Source organism: Calliphora vicina, chromosome 2 (assembly GCF_958450345.1).
Source record: "Calliphora vicina chromosome 2, idCalVici1.1, whole genome shotgun sequence".
Taxonomy (NCBI): domain Eukaryota; kingdom Metazoa; phylum Arthropoda; class Insecta; order Diptera; family Calliphoridae; genus Calliphora; species Calliphora vicina.
Genome location: NC_088781.1, coordinates 119,478,167 through 119,500,689, shown reverse-complemented (window position 1 = coordinate 119,500,689; position 22,523 = coordinate 119,478,167). Strand labels below are relative to the sequence as shown.

Below are 22,523 nucleotides of genomic sequence, written 5' to 3'. Positions count from 1 at the left end.
TTTTTAGTCATACGTGCGAATATTTTAACGGTTTGCTACGAAGACAAAAACTCATATACAAGTAAATATGTATATGTTTTAGGTAAAAATGGGCTTTTGTTTTTATATTTCTCAAAATATGTTAATTGTGTTCCTACATTTCTTGTTCTAGTGGCCTGAGATACGTTAATGGCCTGGGGAATTTTTAATAACTTTAACATTTTTTAACCAATTTTTGTCTTTTATATCTCATTAGAACGACAATTAAGTACACATTTCTATTCTTTTAAATTAAATTGCAAAATTAATTATTTAGTGGCAAAATTTTTACAAAAACTGAAAAAATCTCAAAATTTCAGAGGGCTTCACCTCCTGTAGGTGAATCCACTGCATTGATTCTTATCATAAGAGATAGGACCAGCTATTAGACAGTCTCATTGTATTCAAAAAGGGTCAATTGACCCCTGCTTAGGACATGCACGTGTTAAAATAACTAGTCAAATAGCTAGTTATGTAACTAGTTGTCACCCTAAATAATGGGTAAAATAACTAGTTCGGGACTGTGTCCTAAAACTGCTGGGATAGGCAAAACTAAATATAAATGTGAGTGTATGAGATCTCACATTTACATGCATTCATGTGAGTGTATGTAGAAGGTAAATGTATTGTGTTGTATGTTAACCTAACAAGTTATGTGTTTGAAATGCGTTTTAAATGCTGATGTTGCCTGTTAGTTCAAACTAACTACAACTACACACATGTAATGTGTGTCTATATATAGATATGTGAATGTATGTGTGGTAGATGTTGCATCCTGAATATTCTATACACAATCACAGCAAAGCTCGCGATCAATATAACAACGACTCTTATGCAAATCTCAAAAGATGTTAAACTAAGGCAGCCAGCCAGCCAGCCAACCATCCGTTGTTGCTCTTACTACTGTTTGGAATTAGAAAAAAAAAACCAGGCAAAATAAAACTGCTGGTAGTCAGGCTTATAGCCAAATCATATTTTGTTCTGTGTCTGTTCCTTCTTTTTGAAATCATATCTAAAACACACTTTTCTCTATGGCTGTGTATGTGTATTTACTTTGCAGCAGGTAAAAAACTCTTGGCAAAATGTTTGGTATCATGTTCTATGATATTTCGATTTTTTGTTTTTACATTCTTTCCTTTAATTCTTTCATGACTAACGTATTTTTTTTTCATATATCTTTGCTGAAATTTTATGCCACATCTGCAAGTGTGTGTATATTTGTGTGATAGTGACTGAATGCTTAAGTGAGTGTGTTAAGTAAGGCAGCCAGCCAGCCATCCAGCAAGTGGTGGGGGAGGGGTAGCGAGGAAATAGTGAAAGGCTTTACGAAAACTAAAAATAGAAAGAAAAATTCTTGTGAAAATTGGAAATTATTGATTGGCCATTAGCCAAAAACTAGTCATTGAGTAATTCCATACGATTCGCTATGAATTAATGAAAACGATGATATCGTTGGTTTGATTGTATGTCTAGATAAGTGTGTATGAGCACTTTTAGTTAAGGGAAAGTTGAAGGAAATGAATATTGAATATAATAAGAAAAAACAGAGCACAATTCCAAGTTCCAGATACAGCATTGAAAGCGCCACTCGTGACCTTTCACGTGACACCAATACTTCATATGTTTCCTTTCATAATAAATTAAGTGTACAAGCTTTATTATCAAATTACGTTTGAAAACGTTCTTATTCAGTTAAGCTTACAAGCTTTCTTATTAAATTAAGTTTAACAGCTTTCTTATTATATTAAGCTTAAAAGCTTTCTTATTCAATTATTCTTAAAAGCTTTCATATTAAATGAAGCTTAACAGCTTTCTTATTATATTAAGCTTAAACGTTTTCATATTAGATTAAGCTTAAAAGCGTTCTTATTAAATTAAGCTTACAAGCTTTCTCATTAAATTAACCTTAAAAGCGTTCCCTTTAAATTAAGCTTAATAGATTTCTCATTAAATTAAGCTTAAAATCGTTCTTATTAAATTAACCTTAAAAGTTGTCATATTATATTAAGCTTAAAAGCTTTCTTATTAAATTAAGCTTACAAGCTTTCTCATTAAATTAAGCTTAAAAGCGTTCTTATTAATTTAAGCTTAATATATTTCAAATTAAGTTAAGCTTAAAATCGTCTTATTAAGTAAAGCTTTAAAGTTTTCTTATTAGATTAAGCTTTCTTGTTAAATTAAGCTTACAAGTGTTCTTATTAAATTAAGCATAAAAACGTTCTTATTAAACCGTTTTTTTAAAGTTCTGAAAAACTTCAAATTTTGTATGGCCATTGGAAAACATGTATACGAAATACTATAGAATTCACAAGAGTAAACGTTCAATAATTAATTTTCTTGATCGAAATTTTTCGTTTCATCCCATATAAGGCAATAAGTATTTGCACATTTTAGCTTTCTTATAAAACTTAATGATGATGGCAGCCATTTGTTTAAACATTAAAATATAACTCTCTAGAGTTATTTAACAACATATTACTTTATTTAATCCCTACACCACAATACCTTCCTTTGATCTATGTTTATGTAAATATATTGACTCTTTGAAGTAACTCTTACTAATGAAATGTATATCCCTTGCATACTTTTGGGCTTTACACACACATACAAGCGCAATGTATTTATTTTTATTACCAAAATATGCGTTAAATTTACCAAACCCACTTTTATTTTAGATAATTTATATGCATATAAATTTTCAATTCCTTTTAAATGTATAATGTCTATATAGATATTATAAATCCAAGATATAAAATCAATGATTATACTTTCAATAAGAAAAAAAAAACTGCAAAAATATTCCTACTTATTTTTTTTTCTTCTCTTAAACAGTTAAAACAAACAAAAATTTACATTGCCATTTTGTTGGCCATATTTTCGCAAAACCCCTGGTAATATATTCAATAAATTTGCCATAGTATGCCAATATTTTAACATACGTTTGTTTTTCCCAAAAAAAAATTTGCATATTGTGTTATAAAATATTTTCAGTATTTTTTTTTTCTTTTTTACTCCCTCTCTCTGGAACTCTCTGCATTTTTTTTCCAAAATAGCAAAGAATGTTTTCATGTTTTGCGAATAAATTTTTTCTCTCTTGTTTTTATTCGCCAGAAATAGTACACGCTTGTACAAACTTGTACTACAAATAAACCCACACAGCTGCTCTGGTGAGGATGAAAACTGGAGTAAAAAAATTAAATAATGTGAAAATTTGTTGTGGTAAAATTGTTAAATTTGCTAAAGTTTTAATAAATTTTTAAGAAAATTCTTTAAAGGAAAGTAATTAAAGCATAAAAAGGGTGTTATGTCTTTAAAAATGGCACGTTTACTACAGTTCAGTTTCTAGCTCAGATAGTTCATATTCTAGTTGAAATTCTTGTTCAGATTCTAGTTCATATTTTATTTCAGATTCTAGTTCAAGTTCTTGTCCATGTTTTATTCATATTCTGTTTCAGATTTGGTTCATAATCAAGTTGAAATTCTTATCAGATTCATGTTCAGATTTTAGTTCAGTTTCTATATGACTACTTCAGGTTCAAGTTCTCCTCTAGTTGAGGTTATAGATCAGATTCTAGTTCCTATTCGAGTTCATATTCTATGACTAAAATTAGACTAAGATTATACTCTAGCTCAGAATATATTTTAAATTCCAGTTCATATTCTATTTCATAATTTATTTGAGATTCTAGTTCAGTTTCTATTTCAGATTCTGGTTTAGCTTTTAGTTTAGATTCTTGTTCAGTTTCTAGTTCAGCACCTTGTTCAGATTCTAATTCAGGATCTACTTCGTCTTCTTGTTAAGATTCTAGTTCATATTTTAGTTCATATTCTAGTTCAGATTCAAGTTGAGATTCTATTTGAGATTTAAGTATAGATTTTAGTTCAGATTCTAGTTTAGATTCTAGTTCAGATTAAAGTTCATCTCCTTGTGCATGTTCTAATTCTAATGCAGGTTCTAGTTCATATTCTATTTCATATTCTAGTTCAGATTCAAGTTGAGATTATATTTTTGATTTTAGTTGAGATTAAAGTTCATTGTTTAGATTATGTTTCAGATTCTAGTTCAGTTGTAGTTCAATGCCAGTTTAGTTCCAGTTCAGTTCTGCTCTAGTTCAAGTTTTAGATCAGCTTCTAGTTCCTATTCTAGTGTTGGTTCTAATTTAGTTTCTAGTTGAGATTCTAGTTCCAGTTTTATTCTAGTTCAATTCCAGTTTTGTTCGGAACTAGTTCAATTTCTAGTTTAGGTTCTAGTTCAGATTCTAGTGCACAGTGGTGCAGATGCATTTCTAAACGACTGGTCCGATCGGGATAAACGTGGACGTAGCCAAGGAGTATTCGAGTTTAAGTGGTCCCTACAAATGAGGGGTACCTTCGGCATGTAAAATTTTTAAACACATTCAATTTTTTTGTTTCACATCCGATTTCAAAGATTTTTATATATTTAAAAAACAAAGGCTAGTTCTTGAAAAAAAAGGTTACGTGTGAATTTCCGAGTTATAGGCATTTTAAAATTTAAATTTTAAAATTTTGCAATACATTGATCCGGTTTTTAATAAATATAGGTAGTACCTTTGGATCGAATGAACTCGAATTTTGTTTGTTAGTTAGACAATAGATTTCAGAGCAATATCAATTATGGATCCAAAAATAAAAAATTTCAATTTAAATATTCCAAAAATAGTTGATTTCTTCAGTTTTTTTAAACTTTATTTAAGAACATATAACAACTTTATGTTTTTCTGTAAGGTATCTTTACGGAGAACATTTTGGTTCAAAAAACATATCCTATTTTTCGAATATGTCGTCCATGGGATCATCGGAATTTGACCTATTTTTTATTCAAATTTCAACTTTAGGACACAGGTTCTAAAATCCCAAAGCTGGGATCAGAAAACCGAAAGCAGCTTTGGAAACCCTGATGTGTTCCCTATGTATCCCCGAAGGAATTGTGGTCCCTATGAGCAAGATTGTCAAAAATACTATTTTCGCTCCAATTTTTAGGATTGCGGAATTCCCTTTGACCTTTTGACAAATTCTTTTACACTTTGTTATTTAGAATGCCAAATTTAAAAAACGTTGAAAATTTCATTGAGTTTGGTTAATAAATAAAGATTTTATTACCTATTACATATTTTATTGAGTTTCAAAAACTAAAATTTGTATCAAAATTTAATAGGATTGCAACTATGTTAATTTTTGGTTTTACAAAAAAACTTTAAATTAGATTCAAAAATATGCCACTTTAAAACTGCTTCTTTCAAAAATATTGAACTTTTTCAAATTTTACTTAGCATAAAATGTGATAAAGCCAATAAATCGAAAGCATTTTCAAAAGAGCTGCCAACACATCCGGTAGGAAAGCAGTCCGGTTAGCTCAGTACTCGGACTATTTGGTAGGAAAAGCTAAGGCAATGCAGATTTAAAAACAAACAAGTCTCAACCAAGGAACGCAGCTTTCGCGTCGATATTTTTATGATGCTGATACTGAAGGGAATGTTGTAACAATGTTTAGGACCCAAAAGAAGAAAATTTTCTCAAAAAATTCTTGGTATGGCAAGCAATATGCAGTTGCATCAAAAGAAGCCCAACATTTGTTACAAAGGGCTCTGTAAATACCAAAATTTACATCAAGGAATGTCTACAAAAGACTTCTTAATGTGTCCACTAATTATAGCCTTGACCATGAGTGTCATTCCGTTTGTAATTACTACATTTTTCATTTGCGACCCCGCAAAGTATATACATTCTGGATCGTTATAGATAGCGGAGTAGATATAGCCATGTCCGTCTGTCCACCTGTGTGTTGAAATCAACTTTCCGAAGCCCCAAATAACTTGCATACACGATTCGTACATCAATATCTCCGTAAATCTTCCGGCTCGGTTGATATTTAAAATCGAGAAAATCGGTTCACAAATGGCTGAGATATAAGGAAAAAACCAGGGCAACCTCGATTTTTGACCTATATCTAGATTACTAAGTCATTAATATAGACAATATGGATATCTAATGACAGACCATAATAAGTTGGACCTACAATGGGTCAAAATCGGAAAAAAATATTTTTTTTCACCAATAATTTTTTTTTTCACTAAATATTAAAAAAAAACATTTTTTTTTTAAAAATTAAAATTAAAAAAAATTAAAAAAATTTTGATTTTGTTTACATAAAAATATTTAAAATTTTTATTTTAAGCTAAGATCAGTGAAGAGATATTGGGCTCTTGTTAAAAGAGAATTGAAGAGCACAAAAAGGCGTTCAAAAGTATGGTAGATTTTAAATGGAAATGTACTACCTGTCCGAACAAAGTGAAATCAAAACTGTAGGTTAAGTTTCTTTTTTATTAACATGTTAAGATTTTTTGGATCTCACTCCTCAGTTTATTTTCAAGTTGACATTCTATTCGATTTCTAGTTGAGATTCAAGTTCATATTCTTTCATATTCTAGTTCAGTTTTAGCTATCTAGTTTAGGTTCAGGTTCTAGTTCAGTTTATTGATCAGACTCTAGTTGATTCATACGTGAAGTGTGGGTAATAAAATGAGTTTAATTTCAGTTCTACATCCGGTCTACTTACATTTTTTAGTTGAACCTTAAATTCTTAAATTTCTCTTTAAATTCTTTCTTTCACTTCTTCTACCCTTTCCTGTTTCTAAGATTTTCTTATTAAAATATTTCCTGTTTTATAATCCCTGCCTTAGACTGGCCTTAAATAAACAATAAATAAACCTCAACAAAAATACAAAATTTACATTGACAATGTTGTTAATTTTACCAACAGAATACCCAACATATTTGTAGCAAACACAACAAATACTAAAAGTAGTAGTTGTAGTAGTTAAAGTACTTTGTAAACTAAACAAGACTTTTAGTATTTATAAGTATAATTTGAATAATAACATAAATTTTCATATAAATACACACCACCTACTTTAGCAAACAATATTCTAACATGGCAAAAGGAATATGAAAAGAGACAAAAAAAAAACACAATCTTGAGAAAACATTAAATAAATTGACTTTAAGTTTTAATGAAGAAAATCTTTGTGAAAAAGGGAAAAATCCACTTCAACACTGATAAAATTGCAAGTAAATATTTGGTTGGCTGTTTTGGTGTGTTTGTTTAGTTGTTGAAAATTAGGAAATATGTATGTATGTGTGCAGCGTCTAATACAAACATAAACTTATACTCACAGATACTTAGATATTGTGTTTAAAAGGAATATGTGTTTGTATGTGGTTTTGTGTGTAACATCGGAGGCTTTCAATGTATCGCAAAACAACCGCACTCAATTGATTTGATTTCCTCCTATGCTAAACTGTAGCTGTATGTGTTGGCTTCTATTTTATTTTTTTTTTTGGTATTTGGTATAGCATACTTCATTGCTACATTTTGTGTTGCTAGTCTTTAGGCAAATACAAATGTGTTAGCATTTTAGTTGTTATATAGTGGTTTAAATTAGTCAGTGTAGCTGTATTAGTTTTGGTTAAATTTATACGTTTATATTGTTTTTGTTTATAGTGGGTCTAACTGTCGTCTTTGGTTTCTGGTTTTATATGGATTTTTGTGGGTTTTGATATTTTCCGCTTTAGTCTTGTTGTGATAGAGAGTTGTCAATTTCTGGCGGAAATGGGAAATACATACTTATGCTAGTAAATGATAAGAAAGTGGGGGAAAGGCTAAATTTTGTTAAATAAATGTTTTAAATTTTAAGTTATTTTGTTTAAGATTTAATTAAAGTTATGTGTGAGAGTAAAATCTCAAAATGAATTGGTTAGGTTCTTATCAATGGCTAAAATTTTGTTAAATAAATTTTAAAATATTAAGTTATTTTGTTTAAGATTTAATTTATGTTATGTAGGAGTCTAAAATCTCAAAACGAATTGGTTAGGTTCCTATCTAAATAAACGTTGGCTAAAATTTGAATTCTAACCACGATTGATGTATAAAATTGGGTAAAGAAAGAACCACGATTGATGTATAAAATTGGGTAAAGAAAGAACCACGATTGATGTATAAAATTGGGTAAAGAAAGAACCACGATCGATGTATAAAATTGGGTAAAGAAAGAACCACGATTGATGTATAAAATTGGGTAAAGAAAGAACCACGATTGATGTATAAAATTGGGTAAAGAAAGAACCATGATTGATGTATAAAATTGGGTAAAGAAAGAACCACGATTGATGTATAAAATTGGGTAAAGAAAGAACCACGACTGATGTAAAAAATGGGATAAAGAAATAACCACGATTGATGTATAAAATTGGGTAAAGAAAGAACCACGATTGATGTATAAAATTGGGTAAAGAAAGAACCACGATTGATGTATAAAATTGGGTAAAGAAAGAACCACGATTGATGTATAAAATTGGGTAAAGAAAGAACCACGATTGATGTATAAAATTGGGTAAAGAAAGAACCACGATTGATGTATAAAATTGGGTAAAGAAAGAACCACGATTGATGCAAAAATTTGGGTAAAGAAAGAACCAGGACTGATGTAAAAATTTGGGTAAAGAAAGAACCACGATTGATGTATAAAATTGGGTAAAGAAAGAACCACGATTGATGTATAAAATTGGGTAAAGAAAGAACCACGATTGATGTATAAAATTGGGTAAAGAAAGAATCACGATTGATGTATAAAATTGGGTAAAGAAAGAACCACGATTGATGTATAAAATTGGGTAAAGAAAGAACCAAGATTGATGTATAAAATTGGGTAAAGAAAGAACCACGATTGATGTATAAAATTTAGTTAAAGAAAGATCCACGATTGATGTAAAAATTTGGTTAATGAAAGATCCACTATTGATGTAAAAATTTGGTTATAGAAAGATTCACGACTGATGTAAAAATTTGGTTAAAGTAAGAACCACAACTGATGTAAAAATTTGGTTAAAGATAGATCCACGACTAATGTAAACATTTGGTTAAAGAAAGATCCACGACTAATATAAACATTTGGTTAAAGAAAGATCCACGATTGATGTAAAAGTTTGGTTATAGAAAGATCCACGATTGATGTAAAAATTTAATGAAAGAAGGAGCCACGATTGATGTAAAAATTTGATTAAAGAAAGCACCAAGACTGATGTAAAAATTTGGATAAAGAAAGATACACGATTGATGTAAAAATTTGATTAAAGAAAGACCCACGATTGATGTAAAAATTTGGTTAAAGAAAGATCCACGATTGATGTAAAAATTTTATGAAAGAAGGAGCCACGATTGATGTATAAATTTGATTAAAGAAAGCACCAAGACTGATGTAAGAATTTGGATAAAGAAAGATCCACGATTGATGTAAAAATTTTATTAAAGAAGGAGCCACGATTGATGTAAAAATGATGTTAAAGAAAGATCCACAATTGATGTATAAAATTGGGTAAAGAAAGAACCACGATTGATGTATAAAATTGGGTAAAGAAAGAACCACGATTGATGTATAAAATTGGGTAAAGAAAGAACCACGATTGATGTATAAAATTGGGTAAAGAAAGAACCACGATTGATGTATAAAATTGGGTAAAGAAAGAACCACGATTGATGTATAAAATTGGGTAAAGAAAGAACCACGATTGATGTATAAACTTGGGTAAAGAAAGAACCACGATTGATGTATAAACTTGGGTAAAGAAAGAACCACGATTGATGCAAAAATTTGGGTAAAGAAAGAACCAAGACTGATGTAAAAATTTGGGTAAAGAAAGAACCACGATTGATGCAAAAATTTGGGTAAAGAAAGAACCACGATTGATGTATAAAATTGGGTAAAGAAAGAACCACGATTGATGCAAAAATTTGGGTAAAGAAAGAACCAAGACTGATGTAAAAATTTGGGTAAAGAAAGAACCACGATTGATGTATAAAATTGGGTAAAGAAAGAACCACGATTGATGTATAAAATTGGGTAAAGCAAGAACCACGATTGATGTATAAAATTGGATAAAGAAAGAACCACGATTGATGTATAAAATTGGATAAAGAAAGAACCACGATTGATGTATCAAATTGGGTAAAGAAAGATCCACGATTGATGTATAAAATTGGGTAAAGAAAGAACCAAGACTGATGTAAAAATTTGGGTAAAGAAAGAACCAAGACTGATGTAAAAATTTGGGTAAAGAAAGAACCACGATTGATGTATAAAATTGGGTAAAGAAAGAACCACGATTGATGTATAAAATTGGGTAAAGCAAGAACCACGATTGATGTATAAAATTGGATAAAGAAAGAACCACGATTGATGTATAAAATTGGGTAAAGAAAGAACCACGATTGATGTATAAAATTGGGTAAAGAAAGATCCACGATTGATGTATAAAATTGGGTAAAGAAAGAACCACGATTGATGTAAAAATTTGATTAAAGAAAGAGCCACGATTGATGTTAAAATTTGGGAAAAGAAAGAAACAGGACTGATGTAAAAATTTGGTTAAAGAAAGATTTGCGATTGATGTAAACATTTGATTAAAGAAAGATCCACGATTGATGTATAAATTTGGTTAAAAATCGATCCACGATTGATATCCGAATTTCATTAAAGAAACATTGTATTCTCGTCTATTTACTGCTTTGAACCAGCTGTCAGACAATCTCTTTGTAGTCTTTAACTCTGTTGGGTCATTATATTGGCATTCTAACCCATTGCTAAGGAAGGTAACGAAAGTTTTTACTGGGTAAATTCTAGCCTTTCTGAAAACAATTTCCTTGATTTATTCTATTTTTGAAATGAATTTAATTGAATGCAACACTTTTACTTATATCTCAGCTTTTTGTCTACCTTTTGTTTTGTAATCAAATTCCTTTTCAATCCAATTTTTTTTCTTTGTTTTGTTGCTGATATGCAAAAGTCTTGTCTTCCACCACAACCAGCGATTGAACGTTTCAATGAAAGAGTGAATCAATGACTGGCTTGCTTCATTTTAATTAGCAATTAATTGAAGTAATTTTCAAAAAAAAAAAATCAGGATATTGATTTCTTGCTGCTGTTTTTTTCCTGCTCTTAGTTTCTTCATATAAGTAGCTGGATACAAAATGAAACTGTGTTGCGCTGCGTTGTGGCATAGTCCCCGAGTATTATGCAGATAATTGTTTATTAACTTTTTTATCTGTGGTTCTGGGGCTGGGGGTTTTGGGTAGAGTCTGTTGTTGCCGTTGTGATGTTTAATACAAATAATTATTAAAAAGTTTTTCAATTGATTTTTTTTTTCTTCTCTTACTTTTGCGCTGCTACTTTTTTATTGTGTGCGAATAAAAAAAATAAATATCAAGAAACATGTAAAACTTTAGCAATTATCGATGATAATGAAGTTTTGTTATAACATGAAATGATGAAATGAGTTTTAAGTGTTAGTTAATAAACAAGTTTAAACGATTTTCTAGGGAAAGTTACAAGCAAAAAAAAAACTTATTTATTTATGAAATAAAGTATATAAAAAGTTAATTTGAAAATTTTGTTTTTTTTTCTCTCTAATCATTGTGTTTTTTTGCTTTGTATTTATTTATTTTGCAGAAATGGAAAGTGCTCCCCGTAATGTACAAGTACGTCCCTTATCATCGTCTACCATGGTTATAACCTGGGAGCCACCAGAGACACCCAATGGACAATTGACCGTAAGTTGAATTTATACATTTATTTTCTAGTTTTAGAAATACTTTAATTGTTTAAGTTTACCCTACCCACTCTTAAACAATATTTGTTTAATATTCTCTGGATAAATATTATTATTTTTCCTGTATAACAAATAGACAAAATTTCCAACCCAATGCTTGTTATGATGCTTTAAGTAAATATTTTCAATAACTTGATAGAAAGTTGTTTAAATTAAATTTTCTATTTATTTAGAATTTCGTATTTGTTAAGTTTTGCATGAGTAGCAATCAGGGATGGGCAGTAGGAATGAAACTGAGAAAATAAGAATTAAATACAATAGTTATTGTTTGCAATATGACGCCAAAAAGTTAAGAAGAATGCTGATGAAGAATGCTGACAGCTTAAAAAATATTTTTTTAAACAAGAAAAACTACCGCAAACAGTTTTTAAACTTATTATAACACTAAAAGAAAAATTTAAAATTTTTTTATTTTTCCGAGATTGTCTTACATTTTGTTTTATAACTTTTTTCTATTTCAACCGATTTTGCTGATTTTCAATACCATACTTCCTAATAAAAGCATAAACATTCTGGAAAAATATTATTTATGTTAATGTTATACTTAAGACATAATCGTGATTTACACACACACATTCCAACATTTATAGAGACGTTTTTTTAGTATGTAATATTCAAGTTGCTTTTATATTAAACTGTGCCTTAGTTAGCACTTCTCTTTATTTTCATTGACTAAATATTAAATATATTTCTGCTAGTTATGTACGTTTTCTAACTAAACTCAATTTTCTAAATGGTTTATGGTCTTTATATCACAAAAATCTATAAATACAATATGAGAATTAAAATGTAAACACAAAAATTTACCATAAATATAGTACATAGATTGTCAGTATATAATAATATAAAATTAATTCGAATATAATTTTTAGACAATAAATAATCAATTCATATTCTTCTTTTGTTCTGATACTAAATATTTATTTAAAATGTTATGTTTATTAATAAAATGTAAAATAGAAACAAGCATATGTAAGATATGTTAAATAATGAGAAAGGAAAATATGTTAAACTAGGTTAAATTTGGGAATTATAATTTGAAATAATAAAAGTGGAAATATTAAAAAGTTTGAATGAATTTTTGAATTTTAGTTTTTGTGTAAAAATTCGTATAAATCTTATGTTTATATTGGGTGTATGACTTAAAAATGCGGGATTTACAATTTTGTACCAACAAAACGCCATATGCGGGAAGATTTGATTTACTCCTTTAATTTGAAAAAAGGGCCGCTAAAACACACCGATTGCTCATCAAAGCTTATGTTGAATATACTCCATCAGTTTCAACGTTCAAGAGATGGTTTGTTCGGTTCAGAAGTGGTGATTTTGATACGGAAGACAAAGATCGCCGAGGTCAGCCAAAAAAGTTTGATGAACAACAAATGGGGGCATTACACCATGAAAATTGTTTTAAAACTCAACAAGAGCTTGCAAATTCATTGGGAGCTACTCAAGCAGTAATTTCAAAATTGAGTCCCATACGAATTGAAGCCGAATAAGTTGAATAACGGTTTGTATGTCCGAAATGATGTTTGAAGGCTGTAAAAGAAAATCATTTTTGCAGCGAAACATTGCTTGCAATGAAAAATGGATCCATTACGTAAGAGATCGTATGTAAAGCCCGGCCAACCAGACGAATCGATACCAAAGCCATATATCCATGGTGCTAAGGTAATGCTCTGTATTTTGTGGGACCAAAAGGGTCCTATCTATTATGAGCTGCTAGGCCACATGTTGCAATACTTGTTAAAAAGTATTTAGAATGAAGTGGTTGGGAAGTTTTGCCTCTCCCGCTTTATAGTCCAGACCATGCCCCGTCCGCTTACTATTTGTTGCGATCGATGCAGAACACTCTCTCTCAATTGGCATGATTAGTTCTTGGCCTTAAAAGATGAGCAGTTCTTTTGGAGCGAAATTCATATGTAGCCGCAAAGATTGGGAAGGGCAAACAATGAACAATACTTCGAATAAATTTATATTGTACAGATGTTTCAAAATAAAAGCTAAAAATTTGAAAAAATTCCACATTTTTAAGTCATTTTTTTAATTTTAATTGGAATTTTCCTAATTTCAAATTGAAATTCTCAATTTCGTTTGAATTTTTCTACATTTTGTTTATATTTACTAAATTTGATATAGAAATTCTAAATTTCATGTGGAATTTTCTCATTATAAAATTTAAAATCTCAATTTCATATGAAGTTTTCACAATTTAAAATTGAAATTCTCAATTTCATTTAAATTTTTCTCCATTTCAAACTGAAATTTTCAATTTTATTTGGAAGTATCTTAATTTTAAATAAAAATTCTCAATTTCATATTGGAATTCTCAATTTCATATTGAAATTTTCAACTTCATATTGAAATTCTCAATTTCATATTGAAATTCTCAATTTCATATTGAAATTCTCAATTTCATATTGAAATTCTCAATTTCATATTGAAATTTTCAATTTCATATTGAAATTGAGAATTTCATATTGAAATTGAGAATTTCAATATGAAATTGTGAATTTCATATTGGAATACTCAATTTCATATTGAAATTCTCAATTTCATATTGAAATTCACAATTTCATATCGAAATTCACAATTTCATATTGAAATTCACAATTTCGTATTGAAATTTTCTCAATTTTATTTGGAATTTTCTCAATTTAAAATTGAAATACTTAATTGAAAATTGAAATTCTAAATTTCATATTGAAATTCTCAATTTCATATTGAAATTCTCAATTTCATATTGATTGGATCAATTGTAATTTTCTCAGTTTAAAATTTTATTTGGTATTTTCTCAATTTAAAGTTGAAATTCTCAATATCAATTGGAATTATCTCAATTTAAAATAAAAATTCCCAATTTCATTTCGATTTTTCTCATTTTCATATTTTGAATTTCATTTGAAATTTTCTTAATTTTAAATATAAATTCGCAATTTTATTTGAATTTTTCTTAATTTCAATTGGAATTTTCTCAATTTTAAAAAGAAATTTTAAATTTCATTTGGAATTTTCTCAATCTAAAGTTGAAATTCGTCAATTCAATTGAAATTTTTTCAATTTAAGTTTGAAATTTTCTCAATTTCAATTGAAATTTGCTGGTGTAGGGTATAATTTAGCTTTGAATTTCAAATTAAAATTCTTAATTTCAATAGGAATTTTCTCAATTTTAAAAAGAAACTTTAAATTTCATTTGGAATTTTCTCCATTTTAAGTTGAAATTCGAAAATTCAATTTAAATTTTCTCAATTTATCGTTGAAATTCTCAATTTTAATTGGAATTTAATGGTGTAGGGTATTAAAACCGAAATTGCGAAGTTACCTCGCACATTTGTCAAATTTACATCCAATTTCCTGACCTACTTCTGTTCATTTCTGATAACGCTTTATGGTTGTTTGGGACCAATGGATTTTAGACGTCATTACATGCAACTATTTATACCCTACACCACCATAGTGGGGAGGGTATAATGCGTTTGTGCAGATGTTTGTAACGCCCAAAAATATTAGTCTAACTCCCACCTTAAAGTATACCGATCGACTTAGAATCACTTTCTGAGTCGATTAAACGATGTCCGTCCGTCTGGTTGGCTGGCTGGCTGTCCATGTAAACCTTGTGCGTAGAGGTACATATTATTTTTTCGGCCCAAGGACCATGCCTATTGAAACTGGCTGAAATTGGTCCATTATTTCACCTAGCCCCTACAAATGTCCTCTCGAAATTGGACTTTATCGGTCATAAATGTTTAATTTATATATGTATCCACACAAATTTCGCTCCAAATAAGTTTTATATATACAAAATTCACGTCACCAAATTTTGTTACGATCGGTTCATAATTAGTCATAGCTCCCATATAGACCCGCTTCCGAAAATCACTTTAACGTACTTAAATCACTTAAAAATGTTGGAATATACACAAAATTCAACATAAATAACTTTCATATAGACATAAATCACACGACCTAATTTCATGGTGATCGGTCCATAATTGGTCATAGCCCCCATATAAGGCCCACTTCCGAAAATCACTCAAAAATATAAATTATTGAAATTTTAAAAGAAAAATGTTTTTGCTCTTTTACTTAGTGTAGGGTATTATATGGTCGGGCTTGACCGACCATACTTTCTTACTTGTTTTAAATTAATTATTGTAACAAAAACACATGTAAAATTTACACTCAAAGTACACAAAGTACAATTTTCTTAAAATTAGCGAATTCACTTAATTGTGAATAAATTCGAAAAGGATCCATCGATTTTTATGACCGATATCTCGTTTTGTTGCTATTACTTGTGGCTTTGCTATAAAGCAATAAATCTTAACAATTTCTGCCTGTTTCGATTTTTCATGATTTTTTTAAAACAAAAAAATTTGCAATTTTCACTTAAAAAAATGTTTGCTTCAATTTGTTATTATAACTCCGAATATACTAAGCCGATTGAAACGCAATATATAGGTGAACATTTGTACATAGCATGGGAAAATTGTTTTCAAAATTCAATCATTTAAAAGATGAACATTAGCGACTCAATTTTATGTAAATCCAACAAAAAACTAAAATTTTGTGAAAATGAGCGAATTTACTTAATTGTGAATAAATTCGAAACGGATCCATCGATTTTTATGATCGATATCTCGTTTTGTTGCTATTACTTGTGGCTTTTCGATAAAGCAATAAATCTTAACAATTTCTGCCTCTTTCGATTTTTCATGATTTTTTTAAAACAAAAAAATTAGCTATTTTCACGTAAAAAATAAATTTTTTGCTTCAATTTGTTATTATAACTCCGAAAATACTGAGCCGATTGAAACGCAATATATAGGTGAACATTTGTACATAGCATGGTGAAATTGTTTTCAAAATTCAATCATTTAAAAGAAGAACATTAGCTACTCAATTTTATGTAAATCCAACAAAAAACTAAAATTTTGTGAAAATGAGCGAATTTACTTAATTGTGAATAAATTCGAAAACAATCCATTGATTTTTATTATCGATATCTCATTTTGTTCCTATTACTTGTGGCTTTGCAATAAAATAATAAATCTGAACAATTTCTGCCTGTTTCGATTTTTCATGATTTTTATAAAACAAAAAAAATTGCTATTTTCACTTAAAAATATATTTTTTGCTTAAATTTGTTATTATTGTATTAATTACCATTTTGTTAACTAGTAATTCAATTTTTCAATTAAAAATTTCACCCTTTATATTTTTTACTACATATTTCTAAGTTTTAATTGGCATTCTAAACTTTGACCTTTAAACTTTTCAAATATTGTTTAATATTTACATTTCAAATACCATTTTTTTTGCATTCCCTTGCATTAATTTTTTGTTGAAAAATCAAAAATATCATTTACTAATTGTCATTGACATTTCTAAATAAAAAAAGTTGCATGTATTCACATGTTCATTAAAAAAATTTTTATAGAAAATTCTGTTAAATAAAATGAAAAAAATTTGTTTTATAATTTTCTTGTTTTCTTTTTATTTTCCCTCTGTATGCTCTAATTGGTTAGAAGGGGCAAAAATAAATGAATTTTTTTCCATTTATTCATTCACTCATTCGTTTAGATGTCAAAAATAATATCAAATGTCACATGATGTTGTGGTTGTTGTTTTGTATTTCTAGTTCTATGTTGTAATAAGTAACAAATACAGCAGCAATACATATGTTGTTTTTCATTTACCACATATTACATTAGAAAATTTGGGAAAATATTACTGTTGCTACATGTTTTGGCATGTTAGAATGTGCTACATAATTATTGAATAAAATTAATTTTGAAGAATTAATTACATGTTATATTACATGTAATAAAAAAGAAATTTGCTGAAAATGAATTCAAATTAAAAATGTAAATGAAAACCAATGAAATTAAACTTTAAGAATTCAAAAACTTTTCAAACTTTTCTCGTTTATTATTATTATTTCCTCCTACTTTTCTTCTTACTTCTAACCATCCATTGTTCTGTAATTATATTTTATTGTTTTAAGAATGTGTTATTATTATTCCTTTATACTTTAAAATTCCTTAACAATAAAATTCATATTCAATTTATGTATATTTTCTTAACTTTTCATTTGTTTAAATTGTAATTTATATTGTACGTTTGTTAACATTTCCTTTAGTTCTCTAACACTAACTATTAAGTCATTTGGAAATTTTGTATTTTATTGTCTTGATAAATTACAATTATCATTACAAATTAGTATAATTTGATTGACTTAAAGATAGTTTCAATATGGTTTCCATTTATTGCCTATTGCTGCTAATATGTATGTACTTTACATTTTAATTAATTGTAAATTTAATAGCAAAATCAACATCAACAACAACTACATAAAATCAATCCCTTATTATGGTGCTAAAGATAATTCGGATTAAAAGGCAAATGATTTTAATGTGTTTAATGATATGTAAAAAGCTTTTGCCGGAAAGCTTATGAATTTTTGATAGTAACTAATTGAAGGATTTTCGCACACGTTGCCTGAAATAACACGTTTTTGATGTAATAGTTTTATTAATGTTTGAAAATCATGAGAAAGTAGATAATGTTTTGCAAAAGCTTCTTATATCTTTTTATAGATGTAATATATAAATAAGATATTTCAATCGTAGCTTAATTAAGATTTATATATTTAAAAAAAAGTTTAGAAACCTTGATATATTAAAGTTATTTATTTTAAAGCAGTTTCAATTAAAGCTTTAAAAGTTTTGTTCAAACCGGTGCCTGAAATAATGATGAAAGCTTAAATAGAAACGCTTTATTAACAGCTCTTATTCATTCTCCGATACTTTTTCATGTTTGGAAATATGCACTGTTTTTTTTTAAATAATATTTATAACAAATATTTAAATTAACTGAAAAGCGCAAGCTTTTGAAATTCGAAAATTACCAAAAAAATTAATTAGTGTGAAAGTATTTTATTAAAATCTTTGAAAAATCTTAAAACTATATATTTTATTAGAAAATAATATAAGTATTTTGAAGCTGTAAGTGAAAATGATTTAAAAGTCTCAACATACTTGTAACAATTGACATTAGGAACTTTTAATTAATGCTTTCAAATTAAAAAAAGCTTTCTTGCAAAATTGTAAAGGGAAAAGTATGTAAAATAACTAGATTTTTCATCTAGTTTGTTGCAGATAAATATATTTTAAAAAGCTTTTTGTTTTGCAAAAATAACTTTAATTTGTACATAAATTTTGTTCAATCATTTTCTACATATTTCTTATTTAAACAAAAAAAACTTAAGTGAAACTAAAATCCTCTAAAGTTTAACAATAGAAATGCCGATTGAAAGCATAACTTTGTATCAAACTTAGTATGTAAAGCCTAGTAAAGCTTTCGACCATAACAAAATAAAGTTGTATTTTTTACAAAAGTAAATGTTTTAATTGTTAAAATGTTTAAGGATTTACTTTGAAAACACTTTTAGACGAACATCAACATGCTACGAAAACTTTAAAAGCACCCTAAATCATAAAACATTCTAAAGCTTCTTAAAGCCTAAAAGCTTCCAAATATTTAAAAGCTTTATAAATCTTGTAAGTTTCCTAAATAATAATAACTTAAAAGCTTCAACGAATAAAAGCTTCATAAAGCTTAAAAGTTTCCTAAAGCTTATAAGCTTTCTAAGGATTTAGTTATATTAAGCTTGAATGCTCTCTAAACGTAAACACTTTTACTACAAACTTTATCAAATATTTAAATGCGTTTTAATACAACTAAGCTTAATAGCTTTTTTTGATTAAATTAAGCTAAAAGCTTTCTGATTGAATTGAGCTCAAAAGATTATTCAAAAGCTTTCTAAGCATTTAGTTAAATTAAGCTTGACAGCTATCTAAACGAACAAAAGTTTACTAAAAGCTTTATCACATATTTAAATGAGTTTTAATACAACTAAGCTTAAAAACTTTCTAAAGTTGTTTTTATTAAATTAAGCTAGAAGCTTTATTATTGAATTGAGCTCAAAAGATGTCTAATTAAATAAAGTTTAATAGCTTTTTTACCGAATTAAGTTAAAAAGCATTCTTATTAAATAAGGCTTAAAAACTATCTTATTAAGTTAAGCTTACAAGCTTTCTTATCAAATTAAAATTACAATATTTTTATTAAAATTAAGCTTAAAAACTTTCTTATTTAGCTAAGCTCAAAAGTTTTCTTTTTAAATTAAGCTCAAAGGCTTTCTTAATAAATAAAGTTTAAAAGCATTTTTGTAAGGGCTTGAAAACATTATTTCTGATTAAATTTATATTAAAAGCTTTCTTATTATATAAAGCTTTCTTATTAACTTAAGCTTAAAAGCATTCTTATTAAGTTAAGCCCGAAAGCATTCTTAGTAAGTTAAGATTAAAATATTTCTTATTTTAAATTAAACTTAAAAGACTTTCTTAATAAATTAAGTTTAAAATAAGGCTTCAAAACTTTCTTTCTTATTCTATTCAGCTCAAAAACTATCTTATTAAGTTAAGTTTAAAGCGTTTCTTATTAAATAAGCATAAATTTGATAAGCTTTTAAATAAATTATGCATAAAAACTTTTTATTAAACGTAAATAAGAAGACTTTTTATTTTATATTAAGCTTAAAAGATTTTTTATTAAATTGAGCTTAAAAGCTTTTTTACTAAATTAAGCTTAAAAATTTAAAGCAATTGATAACTTCTAAAAGCATTAACCCCTGATTCGGTTTAAATTTTAATTTAAACTATTTTTATATATTTAACGATCAGAAAAATACATGCATAGAAAATGTGTGTTTGTGTAAAAAAAATTTTAAAGAAAAGCTTTATTTAGCAGCTAATGGTATTAATTCAGAAATAAAACAAGTAAGAAAGTATGATCCGCCAAGCCCGACCATATAATACCCTACACTAAGTAAAAGAGCAAAAAGATTTTTCTTTTAAAATTTCAATAATTTATATTTTTGAGTGATTTTCGGAATTGGGCCTTATATGGGGGCTATGACCAATTATGGACCGATCACCATGAAATTAGGTCCAACATTTTTAAGCAATTTATGCACGTTAAAGTGATTTTCGGAAGCGGGTCTATATGGGAGCTATGACTAATTATGAACCGATCGTAATAAAATTTGGTGACATGAATTTTGTGTATATAAAACTTATTTGGAGCGGAATTTGTGGAGATACATTTATAAATTAAACATTTATGACCGATTCGGGAGGACATTTGTATGGGGGATAGGTGAAATAATGGACCGATTTTAGCTAGTTTCAATAGGCTTGGTCCTTGAGAAAAAATAATATGTAAAAAATTTCATCGAAATATCTTCAAAATGGCGACCTGTACTCTGCGCACAAGGTTTACATGGATAGCCAGCCAGCCGACCAGACGGACGGACGGACATCGTTTAATCGACTCAGAAAGTGATTCTATCGGTATACTTTAAGGTGGTGTTAGACTAATATTTTTGGGCGTTACAAACATCTGCACAAACGTATTATACCCTCCCCACTATGGTGGTGTAGGGTATAAAATATCACCTTCCCCTTTTTTAAACATTTTTGTTACATTTTAACATTTGTCTCTTTAACATTTAGATATTTTACGGTTTTATGCCAAAAAGGTCAAAATCTTGCAATTTCTTGGAAGAAAACTTAATTTTACTTTACATAATTTTAACCATGAATGAATATGTATCTTAAAATTAACTTTATAACATAAATTTCCATTAAACCACAACACATGATAGAGACACACACAAACCCATACACTTTGTAACTTGGCCCAGTATTATAATCTGTTATAAAATGTAAATTTTGCACAGTTTTAGCCAAAAACCTTAAAATGGAAGTAAAATACAGTTTGCTTAGGCAGTTAAGCAGGGTGACCAGAAAATGTGGGTATAAAAAGGTGGTCAATATTGAAAAGGCTGCTTTAAAATCCAGGCAAGATAAGCAGCAAATTCGCAAATACTTTTTTAAGTTGCTGCTATAGGTTGAATGGAATATTGTTGTAATATAAAGAACTAGTTCAAAATGTTAACAATTTGTGGTAATCTTGGCTTGATATGCAACAAGTTTGCAAATGCTTTTATTTAGTTTAGAATCCTTTGTATTTATTATTCTTGGAAAGTCTGAAATTTATAAGATGAAGCTAGAGTTTCAAGGGAATGCTATTTTCTTTATAAAAAGAACTAGTTCAATACTTTAGCAACCTCTTTGTATGGTTTTTTTGGTTACCCCTATCTTTAATGTTATATAATTCACTTAGAAAGTATAGTACTTTGTTGCACATATACCAACATATTTGTGGCTATTTGAGTGCGTATTTGTGTCTATTTGCCGTAGTATATGTTTTTAGACTATTGCTGCTTTGATTTTGTTGCTCTTAAAAACACATTGAATAAACATAAAGCTTTAAATTAAGCTATATTTACGCTCATTAAATCACCTTTAGCATACTTAAGTATTGGTCTTTGCAAATATACACTCATAGAAATGCTCTTATATGTTTAGTAGGCTGGTCCTTATTTGGCGCTTTTTGGTTTTTCGATGCTCTCGAGATATAGAGGACTAATTTTGATACCAGGGCTAACAATATCCTAGAAATCAAATAGTGCAAAATCAACCTAAAGAAACAATCTAAAATCAAATGCTAGAAAATAGGCTACGAAATGTATGTATGTTTAATAAATAATTTGTACAAAGAAAATCTCGTACAAATCCTTCAATTTCCAATCGATTCCCACTCTAATCCATAACATGTTCCACCATACAAATATGCTTTTTGAATCCTAATTCAGCATTTATTAGAATCAAGATCAAATATTTTTAATTTATGGA

At 28.2% G+C, this 22,523-nt stretch overlaps 1 protein-coding gene across 1 annotated transcript in view; it reads left to right on the top strand.

Moving 5' to 3' along the window:
• Lar (tyrosine-protein phosphatase Lar) overlaps positions 1-22,523 on the top strand; it is a 739,256-nt gene that overhangs the window by 615,911 nt on the left and 100,822 nt on the right. Inside the window, exon 15 of the mRNA XM_065500666.1 lies at positions 11,541-11,641. Within this exon, the coding sequence (XP_065356738.1) occupies positions 11,541-11,641 (101 nt within the window). The remainder of the gene's footprint in view (positions 1-11,540; positions 11,642-22,523) is intronic.